This window comes from Capra hircus, chromosome 2 (assembly GCF_001704415.2).
Source record: "Capra hircus breed San Clemente chromosome 2, ASM170441v1, whole genome shotgun sequence".
Taxonomy (NCBI): Eukaryota; Metazoa; Chordata; class Mammalia; order Artiodactyla; family Bovidae; genus Capra; species Capra hircus.
The window spans coordinates 80,083,106-80,106,798 of record NC_030809.1 but is presented as its reverse complement, the minus strand read 5'-3'; the positions used below and the strand labels follow the sequence as shown (position 1 = coordinate 80,106,798).

At 35.2% G+C, this 23,693-nt stretch overlaps 1 protein-coding gene across 1 annotated transcript in view; it reads left to right on the top strand.

Annotated features, from left to right (window-relative positions):
- The window catches only part of LRP1B (LDL receptor related protein 1B), a 2,198,408-nt gene that overhangs the window by 1,536,982 nt on the left and 637,733 nt on the right, over positions 1 to 23,693 (top strand). Inside the window, 3 exon segments of the mRNA XM_018062463.1 lie at positions 7,739 to 7,879; positions 13,644 to 13,769; positions 14,843 to 14,974. Coding sequence (XP_017917952.1) covers positions 7,739 to 7,879; positions 13,644 to 13,769; positions 14,843 to 14,974 — 399 coding nt within the window.

The following is a 23,693-nucleotide window of genomic DNA, read 5'->3' as shown; positions in this document are numbered from 1 at the left end:
TGAAACTCCAGTAATATGGCCACCTCATGCAAAGAATTGACTCTTTGGAAAAGAGTCTGATGCTGGGAGGGATTGGGGGCAGGAGGAGGAGGGGACAACAGAGGATGAGATGGCTGGATGGCATCACGGACTCAATGGCCGTGAGTCTGAGTGAACTCCAGGAGATGGTGATGGACAGGAAGGCCTGGCATGCAGCGATTCATGGGGTCACAAAGAGTCGGACACGACTGAGTGACTGAACTGAAATGAAATTAGGGGATACAAACATTAATTCATACAGAATTCTATTGGGAAATAAGTATACATGGAAAAAATAAAATAGATTTTATTTAGGTCATGTAAAGTTTGTAGTGACTTCCTTATATTCAGGTAGAAATTCCTGCTATGTAGTAGCATATATGGACTGAAGATTTAGAGGGTGGTTAGAGATGGCTCAGACGGTAAGCCTCTTCCTGTAATGTGGGAGACCTGGGTTTGATTCCTGGCTTGGGAAGATCCCCTGGAGAAGGAAATGGCAATCCACTCCAGCACTCTTGCCTGGAAAATCCCATGGATGGAGGAGCCTGATAGGCTACAGTCCATGGGGTCGCAAAGAGTCGGACACGACTGAGCTACTTCACTTCACTTAGGCATATGAAAGAGATTTTGGAGCTCTGATGGTGAAATTTAGTTACTGAAATCACAAGTGAGAAATCTCCCTCACTCCTCTTCCATTTTCCAGGCAGTAGATGCAATTTCAACACTTTGGTTTGTTGCTATCTTTGTGGATTTTTTTTTAAGTTATAGATTTTGCTTATTGACAGGCATTTTATTGCATCCATCACTTATGAATGATTGAGACAGTTCTATGTGCCTAGCAAAGGACTTAGTGCTCATTTGCTCAGTTGTGTCTCAGCAAAATTATTTCCTTTATTTCTCTCTCTTTTGAGTGCAGAGTTTAGTGATTGTATGGTAGAATCAATTTACATTTATGATATTTATGTTAATTCTTTCATAAGTGTCTTCTATATCCCTATTAGTAAACATGTTTGTTTGCTAGGGCTGCCCTAACGAAGTCCCACAGACTAGATTTCTTGACAAAAATTCATTGTCTCACTGTTCTGGAATCTTGAAGTCTGAAAACCAGGAGTCAACATGGTTGATTTCTTCTGAGGCCTCTCTCCATTGCTTGCGGATGGCTATCTTTTACTCCTTGAGTCTTCCATCTGTGTGTTTCTGTGGCCTAATTTTCTTTTTATAAGAACATGTGTTATATCAGATTAGGATCTACCCTATTATGTGAACTTCCCTGGTGGTTCAGATGGTAAAGCATCTGCCTACAATGCGGGAGACCTGGGTTTGATCCCTGGGTTGGGAAGATCTCCTAGAGAAGGCAATGGCAACCCACTGCAGCGTTCTTGCCTGGAAAATCCCATGGACGGAGGAGCCTGGTAGGCTACAGTCCATGGGGTTGCAAAGAGTCAAACACGACTAAGCGACTTCACTTTCACTTTTCTTTCTTATTATGTGAAAGTGTTCATTGCTCAATCCTGTCTGACTCTTTGTGAACCCCATGGACTATAGCACACCAGACTCTTCTCTTTTATTCTTGGGATTCCCAAAGCAAGAATACTGGAGTGGGTAGCCATTCCCTTTTCCAGGGGATCTTCCCAACCCAGGGATCACACCCAGGTCTCTATCACTACAGGCAGACTCTTTACCATCTGAGCCACCAGGGAAGCCTAATTACTTCTTTAATGATTTTATGTTCAAATACAGCCCCAGTCTGAGGTACTAAGAGTTAGAATTTTAACTTATGAATTTTGTGGTGCAGAGGTCAGACTATAATAGTGACATAGAGATATTTATAATTGCTTCTAACATAAGCAAGTAGTTTTTGAACTCTGGTAATTTCTGAAGATCATAGTATATTTACATGAATAACAGTATAAGGGAAAAAAGTGATAGAAATATGATTCTAAACAATTACAGAGTCAAAACCAAAGTTCTTTATATTAGAGGAGTTGTCAAAAAAAGAAAAATATTTAAAAAGAGAACATTTTAAGGGGAGGAAGTGGAGGAGATGGCTTTATTTAAATGTTTTCTAAGTAGTAAATTATTATGGGAGATATTTTTAGTTATATTATTTCCCCAGTCATTTCACAGATATTTAGAGAATGTCTACATTACACTCAGTTCAAAAGAATACAATGCACTGTGAAGAATACAAAGAAATACAAGACAGGATCCTTATTCTCAGTATTTTCATCTCTGGATAAAGAGTCAAAATTAGTACAAGTGAAAAGAAAAGAAAAAGCAGCAATTTCATACAAAACCACATGATGCTGTCTGTAGAGGCTTTGGAATCAATGAGAAAGAAGAGTCAGTGTGGGATGTGCTAGTCTGAAGTATTGCACTGAGCGTAGGGTTAGACTTGTGCAGTGGAGGGTAAGTAGAGTGGAGTGATGTGCAGACAAAAATAGGAAAACTGGAAAATGAAACTATGCCTATTTTCTTTATAGGACTCATGAGAGTCTTCAGTTATTTCTAATCTTTTTTATTGTGGTAAGGACACTTACCATAAGATCTATCCTCTTAACAAAATTTTAAGTGCACAATAAAATATTGTTAGCTGTAGGCACAATATTGTATAGCAGATCTCTAGAATCTATTCATCTTCTATAACTGAAACATTTTATACCTGCTGGACAGCAGCTCCCTCATCCCCCAGCCCCATGCCCTACTCCTGGAAACCACTAGTCTACTCTGTTACTATGAGTTTGACTGTTTTAGATACCTCATATGAGTGCAATCATACAATACTTATCCTTCTGTGACTGGCTAATCTTATTTACCATAATGTCCTCAAATTTTATCCATCTTGTTGCATGTGGTGAAATTCTCTCTAGTTTTAAAAAGACTTTATTTTGTTAGAGCAGTTTTAGGTGCACAGCAAAATTGACAAGAAAATACAGAGATTTCCTATATTCTCCTTATCCCTACCCACATGTAGTCTTGCCTGTTATCAACATCCCCCATGAGATTATTATCCTTTTTAAAGGCTGAATAATATTCCATTGTATATGCACACCAGATTCTATCGATCCATTCATCTTTTGGTGGACTTTTAGGTTGTTTCCATACATTTACATTTGTTATTATGAATAATGTCACAGTGAACATTGGAGTGTTAATATCTCTTCAAGATTTTGACTTCAGTTATTATATATACAGTTAGTATATATACCCAGAAATGACACTGCTAGAACATTGCCATTGTTGTTCAATCCCCAAGTCATTTCCATCTCTTTGCAACCCCATGGACTGCAGCACTGCAGGCTTCCCTGTTCTCCACTATCTCCCAGCATTTGCTCAAACTCATGTCCATTGAGTCAGTGATGCTATCTAACCATCTCATCCTCTGCCACCCCCTTCTCCTTTTGCTTTCAATCTTTCCCAGCATCAGGGTCTTTTCCAATGAGTCAGCTCTTCTCATCAGGTGGCCAAGGTCATACGGTAGTCTATTTGTAATTTTTTGACTAATCTCCATACCATTTAAAATAGTGTCAGTACTGTTTTACATTCCTAGCAACAGTGTGCAAGAGTTTCAGTTTCTCCACATCCTTCCATCCTTGCCAGCATTGCTATGTTTTTTGTTTGTGTGTTGTTTTGTTTTGTTTGTACTTTTTTGAGAGCCAGATGTGAGGTGATATTTCACTGTGGTTTTGTTTTGCATTTTCCTGATGATTAATGATGTTGAGCATTTTTTCAAATACCTGCTGGCTGTTCGCAAGTCTTTAGATAAATGTTTCATTTATTTGCCCATTTTCAATCAGATTATTTATTTGCTGTTGATTTATAGGAATTTTAGGTATACCTTTTCTGTGTGTTTATTTCTTGTCTATCTCCCTCACTAGAACATAGGCTCTATAAAGACAGAGATCTTACTCTTTCAACAATACAACACTGTCTCAACTACTATAGCTTTATAATAAGTCTCAAAGTTGGTTATTGTCAAACAGTTCACTCCTGGTTTTTTTTTTTTGTTTGTTTGTTTGTTTTTTGAGAAAAATTTCTGCCAAATATCTAAGTCTAAATAGCCATGGATTGTCAGACATTCTTTCAATGATAAAATGATATCCTTTGAAAAAAGTATCTCATTCTTCCTACAGTTTCAGCTATCTCATAAGTACATTTGTTCTATACAATTGTAGTTCACTATGCACCCATGACCCAGATAATCACTACTGTGTGATCACTCATACTCACCTAGAGCCAGACATCCTAGAATGTGAAGTCAAGTGGGCTTTAGGAAACATCACTACAAACAAAACTAGTGGAGGTGAAGGAATTCTAGTTGAGCTATTTCAAATCCTGAAAGACGATGCTATGAAAGTGCTATACTCAATATGTCAACAAATTTGGAAAACTCAGCAGTGGCCACAGGACTGGAAAATGTCAGTTTTCACTCCAATCCCAAAGAAAGGAAATGCCAAAGAATGCTCAAACTACTGCACAATTGCACTCATCTCACATGCTAGTAAAGTAATGCTCAAAATTCTCCAAGCCAGGCTTCAGCAATATGTGAACCATGAACTTCCAGACGTTCAAGCTGGTTTTAGAAAAAGCAGAGGAACCAGAGATCAAATTGCCAACAACTGCTGGATCATGGAAAAAGCAAGAGAGTTCCAGGAAAACATCTATTTCTGCTTTATTGACTATGGCAAAGCCTTTGACTGTGTGGATCACAATAAACTGTGGAAAATTCTGAAAGAGATGGGAATACCAGACCACCTGACTTGCCTCTTGAGAAACCTGTATGCAGGACAGGAAGCAACAGTTTGAACTGGACATGGAACAACAGACTGGTTCCAAATAGGAAAAGGAGTATGTCAAGGCTGTATATTGTCACCCTGCTTATTTAACTTCTATGCAGAGTACATCATGAGAAACGCTGGGCTGGAAGAATCACAAGCTGGAATGAAGATTGCCAGGAGAAATATCAATAACCTCAGATATACAGACGACACCACCCTTATGGGAGAAAGTGAAGAAGAACTAAACAGCCTCTTGATGAAAGTGAAAGAGGAGAGTGAAAAAGTTGGCTTAATGCTCAGCATTCAGAAAACAAAGATCATGGCATCTGGTCCCATCACTTCATGGCAAATAAATGGGGAAACAGTAGAAACAGTGTCAGACTTTATTTTTTGGGGCTCCAAAATCATTACAGATGGTGACTGCAGCCATGAAATTAAAACAATCTGACTCCTTTGAAGGAATTTTATGACCAACCTAGACAGCATATTAAAAAGCAGAGACATTGCTTTGCTAACAAAGGTCTGTCTAGTCAATGCTATGGTTTTTCCAGTAGTCATGCATGGATGTAAGAGTTGGACTATAAAGAAAGCTGAGTGCTGAAGAATTGATGCTTTTGAACTGTGGTGTTGGAGAAGACTCTTGAGAGTCCCTTGGACTGCAAGGAGATCCAACCAGTCCATCCTAAAAATTAGTCCTGGGTGTTCATTGGAAGGACTAATTTTGAAGATGAAACTCCAATACTTTGGCCACCTAAGCTGACTCATTTGAAAAGACCATGATGCTGGGAAAGATTAAGGGCAGGAGGAGAAGGGACAACAGAGGATGAGACGGTTGGATGGCATCACCAACTCAACGGACATGGGTTTGGGTAGACTCCGGCAGTTGGTGATGGAGAGGGAGGCCTGGCGAGCTGCGGTTCATGGGGTCGCAAAGAGCTGGACACGACTGAGAGACTGAAGTGAACTGATGCACCCAAAGTGCTTTCTACATGCACAGACTCCCAATTTTGTTACTCAGAATAATAAAAAGGCTTAGACTGAACAAAGCTGATGCTTATTACTTTTCAATTAAGGACATTTTTAAGTAAAACTAGCCTTTTATTTATTTATTTATTTTCCCTGTAACTTCATGAAAGTAGTGAATCTAATTCTTACAAGTACAATCTGATGATACTGGCTATTGGACTTGTTTATTTATTTGGGGGGAGACTGGACTGCATGTCATATGCAATCTTAGTTCCCCGACTAGGGATTAAACCCATGCCCCTTGCACTGGACCTCCAGGAAATGCTCTATTGAACTTTTCAGATAGATATTTTACCTTTCTCCTTTCTATTATATTTTCTGTTTGTCTTATTCATTTGTTTGTTCATTCATTAAATAACATTCTTGCCCTATGGAGCATGCATCCTCATCCTTGACTCTGTAAGAGAGAACTAATGATTCTTTGCCCAGGGTTTCTTGTGTGAAGCTAGGATGATCAGTGGCTGCTTAGGATATAACCTCAACTGTAAACTCTTCCCAGAGACAGGCAGAGGTTTGCCTCCCAGAGTCCTTCAGAAGAGTGGAGGACCTCCAGGAGGGTGTCAGTATTTGCTGTGAGAGCAACAGAGAATGAGATGGCTGGATGGCATCACCGACTCGATGCACATGAGTTTGAGCAAGCTCCAGGAGTTGGTAAAGGACAGGGAAGCCTGGAGTGTTGTAGTCCATGGGGTCTCAAAGAGTCAGACATGACTGAGCAACTGAACTGAACTGAACTTAATAATAGTAGTACTTATCTTATAGAATTGAGAACATTAAATGAATTTATCTATAGTGTTTAGAATTGTGCATTGCATAAAATCAGATTTAGAAAAGGATAGTTATCATTAATGTCTATGTTATTACTCCTTTGGTAATACCTGAAACAAAGCTTTGGTTCAATCTAAAATATCCTAACATTTGATTGAGAATAATTGTACCTTGAAGGTAAAGACTGCATTGTTATTGTTTTCTTCCCTGAGTTCAATAACCTGACTTAGATTCTTGGTTGAAATTGATAGTAGTCTCAATTGTCTTGTTGAAGATTCCTGTTGAAATAAATAGATTGTTCAATACCTTTAAAATTATGAACTTGATTTAAAATTATTTAATTACCTTGAATGTTTTAATGCACTAAGAGTAGACTCTTAGAAAGAATTTAAGTTTTGGAGACAGAATGACCTTATATATGAATTTGACTGAGGTGGTTAATATCTTTGAATCTCAGAAAATAATAATAGCATCCCTATAGTTTTGATATGATAGTTTGACATAATATACTATAATAATAAGTGTAAAAATTGACTACTGTTCTAGCTACCTGTCTTATTCTCATCTGAGGCACATTGTATATTCTCTATTACCAAATAAACATTCAATACCAGTTAATAGTATTCATTTATAAAATTTTGGAGAAATGAACGTGAACTGTACAAAAAAATAAGTCACTATAACTGTGAAGAATCCAATAGTGGAGAGTACCAGTGATTAAAAGCTTACATGCTTTATATAGAAGTTAGAGAACAATCTTTTTCACAGTTGTTAGATATTTTGTTGGAATTTACTGTTCATTTACAGGTATAGTACAATACTACTATAATCATGGTTTAGATTATGAATAACAAAATGTGTATTCCATATTCATTTGAACTATACCTTTATTTATGTCATGTATTCTTTAAGAAAAAGAAAAGTTAAAGTCAAGAATCTCTAATTGGAGTAAAAGAAGGAAAATTTAAACAATAGAATGTACCGTGATAAGTATTTTTAAAAGTAAAAGTGATTGTGCTGTTTCCCTTAGAAACAGAGTTTGCGAATTTAACCAAAGAAATCAGAAACCATTAGAGTTTAATAGTTCTTTATTATTATTTAATAAGATGATTATCTTTTTCATTTGAAAAGTCTTTTCATTTTTATAGATAAGAAACTGTGGTGGGCAGACCAAAATTTAGCTCAGCTGGGAACCTGCAGCAAAAGAGATGGAAGAAACCCCACCGTTCTAAGAAATAAGACTTCTGGGGTTGTTCATATGAAAGTGTATGATAAAGAAGCTCAGCAAGGTAAGTCACATGGTAATGAATTTTTGCTGCCTTTTGAATACATAATTATTCATATAATTTTCTTGTCAACAACTGATGTTTCCTATTTTCCTCCTAATAAAAAAAAAGGGGGAGGGAAGGAGGCAAATACTGCTTAATACTGCAGAAGAAATACCTTTAACATAAGGTATATAGTGAGCTTTCAAAATGTTAGCAAAGCTGCCCAAGGAATTTGAATTTGTCAGGTCTTCAAAGAGGTCTATTCAGTTCTTGATTTAAGACTATGAAAATAATTTTAAAATCCCAGTGAAATATATTCAAGGTATAATTATGCCCAGAAAATGGATGAACTAAGGGACTTCAAGTGGACTATGTCAGTATAAGAATTTCATAACCAAAAGCACTACATTGTTTGGCTCTAAGCATTTCGTTTTTTTGTTTCTCCTTGTCCAAATGGTATGCAGTGAAATGGAGTGAGGGAACTAACAGATGGTTTACATAGGTGGACTTGTCACATTGCCCAAATGGCAATTAGATTAGCGATGCCAGGCAGTATGGCCTCACACCTGCTTGTTTTTTTAGTTTTTGGTTCATGATCCATGACATTAGCAGAACTCCCTTCCCAGAAAAAAAAATTCTATATTCTACTGTCTTATATCATGGACGTGAAAATACTTTTGTTCATATATTTTTCTGCTTAGGAAAAAAATATCCAGAAAACTTAAAAAGATTTTTATCTAAAAGATTTGGGCATGTAGACCAAAGCAGATAAGGGTAGAGAGAAGAAAAGTGAACCAAAAAAAATTTTTTTAAAAGACAGTAAAAAAGAATAGTGAACCAAAGGGTTCACTAATTCCAAAGACAGGTAACAACAAGCAGGCAGAATTAATTTATTGGGAGATACCAAGTGAAAATCATCCTGTACATCCAGAGACAAAATGAAAACCAGGTTCATGATTGCCTTTTCTCAATAGAGTATGGGCCAAATTTTAGTCTGGAATCCTTTATTGCCGGTAGTATCAGGGAATGTATTTCTTTATCAAGAAAAAAAAATATTTTTAAGGAAAAAAAAATTACTTTGTAAAACAATCTGATTACTGAGATCCATTCATGCTTGAGATGACACTGACATCCAAACTCATATGCACAAATCTGTATTTATTCTGATTCTTTTTTGTTATTGTCTCTAATAATGAATGAGTGTTTTCACTAGGAATTATTTAATATAAAAAATTCTGAATCAAAATGAATGATTTTACTGGCATTCAAGCCTTGGAGAATAGATTGTATAACTGGAAATAAAATACTGGTACTCAATAAGTAAAATATGATCACATTTTTGTGGATTTCAATACAATATTTGTTAAGTGTAAAATCTTACAGTATTGTGATAAACTTAAGTTTATAGTCTACACTGAATGAAATCATATCTGAAAACATTCAACAATGTAAAATACAAATTAGAAAATGGGAGATTATGTTTCCAAACATTAAAAAAACATGTATTCACTTCTTCAAAAGAACACACACATACTTTGTTGAAAATTGTAAATTAATAAAATAGTCAATTTTTTGTAGATACAGTTCCTATGAAGTTTCTTGGAAGAAAAATTCAGTACATTATGCTTGTTTCACATTGTTCATTTTAACAAGACCCATTAATCTTTTAAGGATATGATTCTATAAGTAGAGTTGGGGCTTCCAGGCACTGTGAAAGTATTTCCAAACTGGCCAGGACCTCTAACACTTAGAAATTAATGGTATGATAATACTAAACTTAAAATACTGTTTCTACCAGAAGAATATGCTGATAAAAGCATCTATATTAAAGACAACCCCATTAACAGAATCATAGCAGGTAGTTTTAAAGCTTCATTAGTATGAAATATGAGCAATTTAGGACTACTTAAAGTGTTAACAGTACTACCACTTCAGATTTCAAAGTACAATTAGTTACTTCATTTATCATTTTTGATACAGATCACTGGAGAGCTGAGACTTCTCCTTAGCCAGGTGGACTTTTCTAGTCCCACCAGTGAATTGAGGAATGAAGTTTGAACATCTATATCATTGCAAAATATTAAGCCAAACCACTTTTTCTAATGTGCTAGGTATTCACCACCTAAATTATTACTTTAAAAAATCTCTATTATTTTCTGCATTAAATTTATGTTTCATAGGCAAAGATATTATTAAAAATTATTTTTATTTTACTTTTTCTCTTAAGACTAAGCAAATAATATACAACGTGTGTTATTGTTGAACAACATTATTAGCATAGTGAATTTTATTATTTATAAAAATAATTATATCTTATTGCATATTTCTATTATTATTATGTTTTAAAATATACAATCACAGAAGTTCCTTTTTCTTCATTCTTCATGCATTTTGGATATCAAGGTTATATAACTCTGTATTTTCTCTTGTTTTCACAAATCACTCTCTAATCCGTGATTCTTTATTTCTTTAATTCCTTTGTTTCCCCTGCTGTCCATTTGTTTTTGTTTTTTTTTTTTTTCAAAATTTACAGATAAGAATCACTTGTCAGATTTTCACTGTTCAATGGTAGTTGGAAAAAATCTATAACTAAATGCATATTGCTATAGATTGGCATTGTATTAATATACATTCACAAGTTATCATTCAGTTGCTCAGTCATGTCTGACTCTTTGTACTGCAGAATGCCAGGCTTCCCTGCCCTTCACTGTCTCCAGGAGTTTGCTCAAATTTAAGTCTTTTGAGTCAGAGATGCCATCCAACCATCTAATTCTCTGCTGTCCCCTTCTCCTCAATCTTTCCCAGCATCAGGGTCTTTTCCAGTGAGTCAGTTCTTAGCATCAGATGGCCATAGTATCGGAGTTTCAGCTTCAGCATCAGTCCTTCTAATGAATATTCAGGGTTTATTTCCTTTAGGATTGACTGGTTTGATCTCCTTGCTCTCCAAGGGACTCTCAAGAGTCTTCTCTAGCACCACAGTTTGAAAACATCAGTTCTTTTGTGCTCAGCCTGCTTTATGGTCCAACTCTCATATCTGTGCATGACTGTTGGAAAAACCATAGCTTTGACTATATGGACCTTTGTCAGCAATGATGTCTCTGCCTTTTAATGTTGCCTAGGTTTGCCATAGCTTTTCTTCCAATAAAGCAAATGTGTTATAATTTCATAGGTGCAGTCACCATCCGCATTGGTTTTGGACCCAAAAAATTAAGTCTGTCAGTGTTTCTACTGTTTCCCAATCTATTTGCCATGAAGTGATAGGACTATATGCCATGATCTTCATTTTTTAAATGTTGAGCTTTAAGCCAGCTTTTTCCACTCTCCTCTTTCACCCTCATCAAGAGACTCTTTAGTTCCTCTTCACCATCTGCCATTAGGATGGTGTAATCTGCACATCTGAGGTTGTTAATATTTCTCCTGACAATCTTGATTCTTTCTTGTAATTCCTTCAGCCAAGCATTTTGCATTATTACTCTGCATATAAGTTAAATAAGCAGAGTGAGTGTATACAGCCTTAAAGTACCCCTTTCCCAATTTTTAAACAGTCCATTGTTCCATGTCTGTTCTAATTGTTGCTTCTTGGCCTGCATGCAGGTTTCTCAGGAGGCAGGTAAAGTGGTCTGGTATTCCCTTCACTTTAAAATTTTTCTACTTTTTATTGTATTCCACACAGTCAAAGGCTTTAGTGTAGTCAATGAAACAGAAGTAGACGTTTTTTCTGGAATTCTCTTGCTTTCTATGATCCAACAGATGTTGGCAATTTGATCTCTGGTTCCTCTGCCTTTTCTAAATCCAGCTTGTACATCTGAAAGTTCTTGGTTCATGTACTATTGAAGCCTAGCTTAAAGGATGTTGAGCATAACGTAGCTAACGTGTGAAATGAGCACAGTTGTGCTATAGTTCACTTAAGAAGGCTTTCTTCTCTCTCCTTATTATTCCTTGGAACTCTGCATTCAGTTGGGTATATATTTCCCTTTCTCTTTGCCTTTCACTTATCCATTCACATGCTTCCTATAAAATGAAATAAGTATTGGGTCAGTATAGAATTATTATAGATCTATAAAAATAATTGGCTCATCACTAAAATAGAAATAGAGCTGAAAATTCATCTTATTATTATGTCAGCTTGGTAAAAAGGAATAAATCAATTAATCTTTATTAGTTTCTATAGGAAACAAAGGTGATCATTTCAAAAGTTCAAGGCAAATCATAGTATGTGAATCTATGTAAGAACAACTGCCAGTTATGGGAAATCAGCAAAGAATGTGGTAGATCTCTCTGATGAGAAATTGTCCCAGTTGAGCCTATTTCACACTTCAAAAATGAAAGAACATGTGACAGGTTTGATTGAACAATTAAATCCCTTTAGACTATCTTGAATTCAGGAGACTAGAAATAATGAGCTGCATTGGTGTTTTGAATTTTCCATAGAAGACTATTGATGTATAGCTTTCATCGTGTTTTGTAATTCTCACTGGATTTATTATACCTCATATCAGTGTTTGAACATCCAGCAAATGTCATTGCATGTCCTAGAATAATAAAAATGTTATAAAACTGGGATATTTAATGAACCTGCTGGATAAGATTGTAAATTACTTAACTTCATGCTACCAGCTTTAATTAGCACATTGGGCCTAGTAAATTCAATGGAACATCTTTATAGAATGCCTAACTCTGATTAACTGACTAATATTTGTCATTGCTACTACACAAGAATAAGGAAAATTAATATGCCAATTAGTTAGATAACTCCTATGGGTGTGTTTTAAATTTATTTTGGAAGAATTATATTCCTTGAAATGTCAACAGTTAGTTCCTTGCTTTTAAGAAGTTATATATATATATATATCCTTACTTTTAATGGTATAATATTTGAGTAAGTAATCTAAATTAATAACTGTTTATTTGATTCCACTGGATAAATTTTTCTTGAAAATGAAGTAACTGTAGAGTTGAAGTGAAATTTAGAATTTAGAAGAGATTTCCTGGTTTATGTGGCCTTAAGGTATTAGAGTCTATGCCCGCGTTCATGACACACCCATTGCCTTTTGCTTTTCTGTCTCTGTGAATTCTCTCATGCATCTCACTTTGCAAAATATTAATTATTATTTATTGTAAATATATATTTACTAATATATAATTGACAGACAACTGGTTAAAATGTATAGTGTGTTGATTTAGTATTTTTTGTATTGCAATATGGTTACTACTGTGGTGCTAGTTGTTACATCACATAGTTATTATTTCTTTTCTTTTAGTAGGAACAGTTAACATCTAATCTATTGTCATTCAGCTGCTAAGTCATATCTGACTCTTTGCAATCCCAGGGACTGCAGTATACCAGGCTTCCCTGTCCTCCACTGTCTCCCAGAGTTTGCTTGAACTCATGTTAATTGAGTCGGTGATGACATCCAACCATCTCATCCTCTGTCATCCCCTTTTCCTTATGCCTTCAATCTTTTCCCCAGCATCAGGGTCTTTTCCAATGAGTCGGCTCTTTGCATCAAGTGGCCAAAGTATTAGAGCTTCAGCATCAGCATTAGTCCTTTCTATTAATATTCAGGTTGATCAACACTCTAAATTGATTATAGTATTGTTTTCTGTAATCACTACACTGTGCCTTTTTTGGAAAGACAGACTTCAACCATGATCTGCTACTTCAAATTATTTGCGGGAATAAGATATGATACTAACCAATATGAAACAGCAGCATTTATAAATCAATAATATGTTATAAACTTTTCTTGATTTTTATATTTCTGTTTGTTTTTCTACTTTGCAGGCAGCAATTCCTGCCAACTAAATAATGGTGGATGTTCTCAGCTTTGTTTACCAACATCTGAAACTACAAGAACTTGCATGTGTACAGTGGGATATTATCTCCAAAAGAACCGCATGTCATGTCGAGGTATAAGGTTTTGAAAATCTTATTTCTGATGCATTTATTTCATCGATACAGTTTTTAGGCGACCGGAGTCAGCTTTATCTTTGTTTATTGGGATTACCATATAATTTGTTATTCTTTATTTTGTTAACATGATGTGCCACATTGATTGATTTATAGACGTTGAACTGTCCTTGAATCCCTTGCATAATTAACACCTGATCATGATGTATGATCCTTTCAACATACTGTTAAATTCAATTTGCTAACCTTAGTGAGGATTTTCACATCTATGCTCATCAGTGATATTGGCCTATCATTTTTATCTTCTTGTGGTATCTTTGTCTGGTTTTGGAATTAGAGTAATGCTGTCCTCATAGAAATAACCTGGAGGTGTTCCTTCCTATGGAACATATTTTGGATAGTTTGAGAAGGATACCAAGATCCGTAAAGTGGCTGCCACCAGCCTTTCAGTCCCCAGGGGGCTTCCCAATTTCCTCCTGGCTTTCAAGGAGGCTCTCCAAGATCACCAAGTAGATCTGACCCAGGCACCTTTCAAACTACTGTCTCTTGCTGGTACTGGCAATATGTGAGATTTTGTGTGCACTCTCTAAAAGAGAAACTTCTGTGTCCTGTATATCTTTGGCTCTCCAAAAAAAGTTCAGGTGTTTTTCAAAGCTCAGCTTTCTGATGGCTTGTCTTTAAGGGCAGGATCCTTGTGCTGGGGAGAGCCCTGTGTGGGGCTTAGACCCTTCACTCCTCAGGAAGGACCCCTGTGGTTGTGAATCCTCCTCCTCCCAGGGAGTAGGTGTGTTTCCTGACTGACAAGACCATGTCTCTGCTCCTCCTACCCATGTTATTGTGGTTCTTTCTTTATATATTTATAAAAATATAAAGGAAGAAGTGGAAAATCTTTTCTGCTAATTTTCAGAATGTTCTCATAAGTAGATGCTCTTTAAGTAGTTGTAATTTTGGCATTCCTTTGGGAGGAGGTAAGTTCAGGGTCTTTCTACTTTGTCATCTTGATCCCCCCTCCTGCCAATAGAATGATTTCAATATTAAATATTCATTTTGCTTTTGTTTTCTTTTAAATTTAGGTATAGAGTCATTTCTTATGTACTCTGTTCATGAAGGAATCAGGGGAATACCTCTCGAACCAAGTGACAAAATGGATGCTTTGATGCCTATCTCAGGAACTTCATTTGCTGTGGGAATAGATTTCCATGCAGGTGAATAGCTTTTTATTCATAATTTATGTGTGATATTTTGATTTATTAAACATGATAGAAATAGGACCTTTCCTATTTCTGTACTCTGATAGTCAAGACGAGGAATAAGGAAACAAATCAGAAGTGAATTTCTAAGCCTTACTCAAATTGTTATAAATATGTTTTGTCTGAAAAAATAAAAATTTTCTAACATATAGCAATATAAAAATGACATATTTGCCACTTGGTTGCTTTGTTTTTACTTTTTTATTTTTCAAATGGCATGTTTATTTTTCTCCAATGATACATATTAAAAATAAAACATTTTAGCTTATACGCTTGAACATATATATTTAAAATATTTTTTCAGAATGTGATTATCTATTCTAATACAGGTAGCAGCAAATGAAAGTGAAAATGCTAGTCACTCAGTCATGTCTGACTCTTTGCAACCCCATGGATCTTAGCCCACCAGGTTCCTCTGTCCATGGATTTCTCCAGGCAAGAATACTGAAGTGTGTAGCCATTCCCTTCTCCAGGGGATCTTCCCAACCCAGGGATTGAGCATAGGTATTGCAGGCAGATTCTTTACTGTCTGAGCCACCAGCGAAGCCCCAAGAATACTGGAGTCCACATAATTGAAACGATTAAAAATGCTAAGCCGTTCTGTATTACTTTTCAATACAGTAGCTATCATTGTAAATTCAGAGTTTAACTTACCTTTTTGTTTTAGCAAACAGTGAAAGAAAGCAGATTGGACACTATCATTTTTCTGTGGCTAATAAAAAGTATTTGATGGAGGGGGCAGTTCCCTGGTGGTCTAGTGGTTAGGATTCAGCACTTTCACTGCCAGGGCCCAAGTTCAATCCTTGGTTGGCAAACTGAGATACCACAAGCTGAGTGTCAAAGACAAACAAATGAACAAAACAAATAAAGAAAAAAACTTGTGTGATTGGGCATTGATGGTAGAAACTGTTAAATCTATTGTAGGATATAAGTCTTTTGTTCTAATTGCTAAATTCACATATAGGATAAGCATTGGATATACTTCTTTTGTTAATAATATTTTTCATTCTATGCTTGAAGGATTAAATTTATAAAAACAGATTTCTCCATCTCTCATCCAACCAAGTCTTTTGCTTCTTGTTTTAGTTTTGAGGACATAATTCATGTTCCAAGTATATTTTTTTGTTTGTAAAGACAATTTTATTTAATATTAAAATAATTCTTCTTTGACCTGTAATCTTTAGAAAAACTGAGCATCAATACATGAGCTTCTGATATTAAGCCTATTTCTTTCCCTCAGCTTTTACATGTTGTTCAATCATGTGTTAATGCAATGCATGGCTATAAATTAAAAAATTACTGGGGATCTTCACAGGTGATTGAAAGATGGCTTTTCTTAAGATTATTTGAACTAAACACTTTGAATCACAGAGAGGCAAATTTCCTATGTTTTTTAAATGGTTAAATGTTTTTTCCAAATATATTTAGACAGATATAGCATATTTTATTGATTGATATGTTAATTTTGCCGAAATTAGTGTGTTTTTTGATCAAACAAGGCTCTTTGATCCAATCTTATTATTTGTGGAATGCTCCCTACCCTACCATGTATAATCTACCCTGACTTTATTTACAAACATATCTTTCTTTAGAATTTTATTAATATGATTTAATAGATGTAAAACGAAGAAAAACTTGAACTTCTTGAAAAATGTATTAATATATGTATTTTTACTAAATATACATAATCCCATGTTTTAGCTGGCATCACATATTTGATTCTTTTAAGAACTCCATAATGATTTTTTAAAGTATTTGATAAATTTCCAAATCAAATGTCAAATAAGCCATTTGGTCAAATGCTGTGATTATATCATTAGTAACCTCTTGTTCCTTAAGGGCAAACTGATTATTTGTATGAGTTGAATTTACTCTCCAGGATTTTGTAATGACCCTGAGATGCTGAAGTTTCAAATAATATGCAATTAGAGAGGTAATTTTATTTGCAAAGAATAGTATTCTCCCTATTTCTACATGTGTGCTGAGTAACTTCATGTCCATCTCTTTATGACCCCAGGGACCATAGCCCACCAGGCTCCTCTGGCCATGGGATTCTCGAGTGGGTTGTCCTGTCCTCCTCCAGGGGATCTTTCCAACCCACGGATCTAACCCCTTTCTCTTATGTCTCCTCCACTGGCATGTGGATTCTTTACCACTAGTGCCACCCTGGGAAGCCCCAAATCCTTAGTAACTACTGATATTTTGTAATAAACATACTTTGTATCAAAATAGTTTTTCAATAGAACAATTCTTAGTTATTTGTTAAAACTTTCTGTTCTTCATATTGTTCAGTTCAGTTCAGTTCAGTCGCTCAGTCGTATCCGACTCTTTGCGACCCTATGAATCGCAGCAGGCCAGGCCTCCCTGTCCATCACCATCTCCCGGAGTCCACTCAGACTCACGTCCATCGAGTCCGTGATGCCATCCAGCCATCTCATCCTTGGTCATCCCCTTCTCCTCCTGCCCCCAATCCCTCCCAGCATTAGAGTCTTTTCCAATGAGTCAACTCTTCGCATGAGGTGGCCAAAGTACTGGAGCTTCATCTTTAGCATCATTCCTTCCAAAGAAATCCCAGGGTTGATCTCCTTCAGAATGGACTGGTTGGATCTCCTTGCAGTCCAAGGGACTCTCAAGAGTCTTCTCCAACACCACACTTAAAAAGCATCAATTATTCGGCGCTCAGCCTTCTTCATAGTCCAACTCTCACATCCACACGACCACAGGAAAAACCATAGCCTTGACTAGACGGACCTTAGTTGGCAAAGTAATGTCTCTGCTTTTGAATATGCTGTCTAGGTTGGTCATAACTTTTCTTCCAAGGAGTAAGCGTCTTTTGTGCATATTTTAAAATTGCATTCTTAGAAAGGAAGGCTCTTTAGAAAATCATTTTATTCTAAATGTAAAAGGATGTAAGCATTTGGAATAGTCATGTGAAATCAGAATGCTGAATAGTCTATTAAAATTTCTGTTAATTAGAAAACAGAGAGATAGAACTTGCTTTGAAATCAAAGATGGTCAGACATAGGGACCAATAAAACCTATGGTGGGAAGAGGCCAGATTTTAGCAACAGACTACTTGGATTCTATAACCAGTTTAAACACTTAACAAGTGTTGACTTTGGGTACATTACTTAATTTTCCTGAGGCTCAGTTTCCTCACTATGAGAATATTTAGATCGCTTTGTGCAAATGTTTGAAACAGTGCTTGATACACATAGTTACTTAGAAAATAGTGATAATATCATAGAAATCAATAAATTTCCATGGAAAACAGTAAACTGTAGAAGTTAGCATATGTGATATATATTGACAAACCTATTCTGCAAACTATATTTAAACTCCCAGTTAGTAAGGATTTTGTTTTTTGTGTTTTTTTTTTTTTTTCTGTTCAGTTATCTGCATAGATTAGTAATTGTGTCTTAACTTCTTGAGGACAGAAAGAGTAGGTTAATAAATTTCTCTAGTGAAAATGAACTTAATGATAATGAATAATATGTATAGCATATATTTAAAGATTAAATAACATCACCAGCTCTTTGAAGTCATTAAATATAAACCTAGGAGTCTAGACAGTGTCTGATGGACAGTACTTAGACAGTAAACCAACAGAAAACACTAATGATGATGGTAGTGGTGGCAGCCTTATCAGGAGTTTTTGACCATGTTTCCACATACCTTTGGTGCTTCCTTCTACTATATAACATGATCCTTTCATGCTTGCATTTTATGAACATGTATTAGCATCAGAATAAGTTTAAGAAACTTGATTCATATCAATATCACTGTAGACAGTATGGAAGTTCAGTGGCTAGGCTGAGTGAAGATGCTTTTGAGGGGAAGGAAGGAAAATAACTGAATTGCCCCAGAGAGATTAATAGAAAATATAATTTTTGATACATCAATCTTTTTTTTTAATCAAGACCTTTATAACCTGATGATAGGTTCTTCCTCCAGTAGTTTCCTATGCAGACATTCTATCTGCTCTTCTTTCATTGATTGTATTTACTTCAGAAACATAATTTCTACTTTTAGGATCAAAATAAAGATGATAAAATATAAGGGCACAACAGCTTCTTATTCTAAATATAATAAAGAAATGGTGTGAAGAAGGATTGCTTGTCAAGTATGACCATCATAATTTATATAATATTATTTCACTACCACAATTCTCAGGGCTAAATATATGCTCAAACCCATACCTTTCACAAGGATTAACACATCTGAATCTTACTGGGTTTTGGTTGTAATGAATTAAAGTTTTCTGCAGTGAGTGAAAGAATTTCTTTTACCAGATGAAGCAATTCTGGATACTACCCACAGAAGAAAGAAGACCCTGTGGCTATTTCAAAATGTTCAAAGTGTTCTTTATCACTTCACTGGAAAAGTCCCATTCCACTGGAAAAAAAAAAAAATCAGCTTTGAAAATCTTGGCCTGCTGGGTGATATCCCTCCTGATGAATTAATACTGCATTTGATGTTTTAAAGATATATTTTAATTAGGGGAAAAGCCTTCATAACAAAGCTCACTGCTCCAGTTAGAAATGTGGTCTTTAGTAAGCAATGCTCTATTCAATTCCCCCACCCCCACTTTGGGGATATTCATGACTTTTTCATAATAATCACATAATAGGATATTACTTAACTGGATGAAATTCTACTCAGAGTGTAATGATTTACTGAACTTTTCCAGCTCACATTCTTTTTTCATCTTTTATCTCTTTTGTTGAAATTGGAGTTATCCAAGTCAGTGTTAACAAATGTTGATTACTATCTGCTAGGAGTAGTACATCACAGCTAAGTTGCTGTGGGGGATAAAGATAAACAATAAATAGTTTCAGAAGAATGCATGAATGGATAATCAGTAGGATTATTTTTTTTTTTCTTTTTTAAAGAGATCATCAAAGAACTATTATTGTGATGCCATTGCTTTACAGTTACTATGGGGAATATTCTAAATGCCTTTTCCCACCATCACATAGTGATCTGGCTATTGAGACGATACACAAACTGACAGAACATACCATTACACATCTATTAAAATCCAGAGAATATAAAACACAGAGACTAAATCCTAATGTAACCTATAGATACTAATATAAACTGTAGACCTATCAGGGTAGGTTCAATACTTGTAACAGATGTACCGCTCTTATCTGAGATGTTGCTAGTGGAAGAGGCTGAGCGTGTAGGAAAGGAAAGGGTATATGGGGACTCCTGCTCAAATTTGCTGTGAAATTAAAACTGCTATAAAAATAAAGTCTGTCATAAAAGTACACAACAATATTGAAAAAGAATATGTGACATGATACTGTTGCTGTATTTACACAGTTGAATGTCATTTATTTCCATGAAAGACTTTCTTCTTAATAGTCTCACATCATTTACATCTATCTTCAAATGTTAGAATGAACTTTTGACTCAATCTAGTGGCATGTCTTATGTTACAGATAAGGTAACAAACCCAGAGAGATCAACAGGGGGAGTAGTAATGGAGTGTTCTACTTTTAATTCTTCATGCTATGCCATCTTGCATTTCTAATGTTTTAAACACAATCTTACTTAGACCATTATTGGCACTACTTGATGAAACTAAATTGCACTTCTGCAAATTTATACTGATAGAAGATCATGTTTTATTTTTATTTATGTAAAGAATCATATGGCTTTAAATCCATTTAATAATTGAAGCAGGTGACACTCAAGTGAGAGGCTTATTTTCCTTTGCCGGGAGGCTTAGCAGAGAGCTGTTTACAATTTTTTTCTAATAACCATTCTGTCACCAACCAAGGCCAAAGAAGAATTATAGAAAGAATTCATTTTATGTCAGTAACAGCAATAGCTTAAGAAATACAATACTGTTGCTTTCAGACATTTTTTCAATTTTATGAAAACCATTTCCTTGGCAACAAATGAATTTTTAGGGCTGGTTCAATTTCTTCTTGTTCTTGTGACAGTGAACCAATACTGCTTTGTGTTGTCATTTTAAATTTGCTTCAAGACTGTATTTTCAAGTCATGTAAACAGTTTATATGTATTTGTAGATAGGCAAGTCCAGTAAATATTTCAAGACATATAATACCAACTACCACCAGAAAACAAACTTTCCAACACTACCAGGAAACAAATATAACCATACATAAAATAAGTCATTATAGGTTAAACAAATTATTGGAAGTAATTAACAAATCCTTTTTGAATAACTTTTGAACTCAGAGCATGAAATACAAAGCAAAAGAAAGTAATCTTCTGTTAGGATTCTGGAGTTCTCAACAGGTTACCTAGAATCAAAAGCTCCAGAAGATTCACAGTGATGACCTACTATGAAAGCTCTGCTCAGTCAGCTTATTTAGGGTATATCATTCTGTTATCGAAAATGTTACAAAGTTTCATGAAACTTCTTTCTCAGGCAGTTAGCCTTCCTCATGAAAGTGAAAGGTCCCAATACCAGCTTTGTACTTATTCACAGAAGTACATCTAGTCTATTTGAACATCTTTTCCCCCCTTCTGAGTCTCTCTCTGCTGCTGTATTTATTTTTAGCTTCTCAGGATACTTTTCAGCTTAGGATTCTCTTCAGGTATCTCTTATATGTTTATATCTGATACTCTGATGTCTTTCCTACTCTTTTCCTTGTCAAAACTGAGTTTTGAACCCTATTCTCAAAAGATCTGGTTACACTAATTCATAATAAATTATTAAGAGTGGCTAAGAAATTGACAAGTTATCTTAACTGGTATGTTTGAACAAAGCACTGTACATTAACCAAATACTATAAATCCAGCAAAAGCACAATTAAAGACATGTGAAGAAAATATGTTTAGAAATAGGTCAATATTTTGGATGTTATTCAAATTATTTCATACTCTGCCTCTAAGATAATAGATTGGCATCTATTTAGTTGTGGAAACTGCTGATAGATCAAGTGATAATGTGCAGGTCTCTTTTAGCTGAGGTGTATTGATACCATTCATATTGTTAAGTGTAACTTTAACCTAGAAGTGTTTATTTTCCCCATTTTAAGAAAACTGAGGACACATTAGTCCATTTTCCTTTTCAATACCCTTTCTTTAAAAATAAATTTAAAAACTATAATTCAGCTTCCAAGATTGTTGGCCATTAGTTTTTAATCAAGTAGACAATTTTCTAGTTAAAAGAGGAAAAAAGAAGTTATTTAATTGATTTTCTGACTGGTCATAAGGAATAGATGATCTTTAATTCTTTTTTTCTCATTTGGTTTTATTCTTAGCCAGGGGCAGTAAGTGGTAAGTGGATCCTTTTGGGGAACTTGAAAGGAAAAATGAACTAATTATTTATATAAAATTCTTTCTATTTTTAGAATATGGACCTGGCTAAACTAGAAATCTTAGAGATGGAACTAATCACTCAGGGTAGATTAGGAAGAGGATGAAATTAAAATAATGTCCTCAAAAATCCATATCATTTTTTAAGTACTTAATCCTTTATTGTAGTTAAATTTGGAAAATTTTATGTGTTTATGCAATCTAAGTGATCAAAATAATCTGTTGAGGAAGATAGTATTTTAAATAATGGAGAAAAACTGAGTTTCAGGATGTGATATGGATTCCAGGGGATGTTGAGGGACAGGGAGGCATGGTGTGCTGCAGTGCGTGGGTTGCAAAGAGTTGGACATGGTTTTGAGACTGAACAATAACAAAATAAATGCAGAGGAGAGTTGATTGCTTTGGAATGCTCAAATTAAATTATTCATTAAGTACTTGCCTTTGGATTTTTGCCGTTAAAATTCATATAAGTCATGATTGAATAACCAGTAGTGAAGTAATCAATATTAGATCCCTGATACTTTCATAGTGAGAATTTTAATTATGTTGTACTTATGGTTGGAAAAGATAATTGATAGGCAATATTAGGGAATCGGATTTTGGGGAACAATGATAGTATGGTTACCAATTGTAGGATTACCCCTGATAAACTTAGAAGCAGAAGGTTAATGATACAGCCTCATCTGAGTGAGAGTGGGGGAGATGATAATAGTGATCACTGTCATCATCAAAAGGAGAATAAGAAAATTATTATCTCTTGATGTGTATATTATTTTTTTAATTTTATTTTTATGTTTTAACACCAAAAACATTTTCTGTTAGGGTATAGCCAATTCACAATGCTGTGATCATTTCAGGTGAACAGTGAAAGGACTCAGCCATACATATATATGTATCCATTCCCCACCCCCCACAACCCCCTTCTCATCCAGGCTGGCACATAACTTTGAACAGAGTTCCATGTAATGTTTGTATTATTTATCTGTTGCTCTATAACAAATTACTAAAATTTAGCTACTTAAAACAATAAAAACACTAGTATAGCGTCTATGAGATTCCTTAGGTCTCTTATGAGATTGCCTTCAAAGTATTGGACAGATATGTGGTGTCATCAGAAGGATCAACTAGGCAGGATCTGCTTCCAAATTATCAATGTCGTTGATGGCAGGAATTATATCCTTGTGAGTGTTTGACTGAGGGTCACAGCTCCTCACTGACTATTGACCTTAGTTTCTTGTCATGAGTGCTTCTCCATAGGACAGTTTAAAACATGATGCTTGTTTCCCTTAGAACTAATGATAATAATAATAATAAAAGAGAGAAAAAAAAGCACAGAGAAACCATTAGTAGAAGTCAGACCTTTTGTAACAAAATA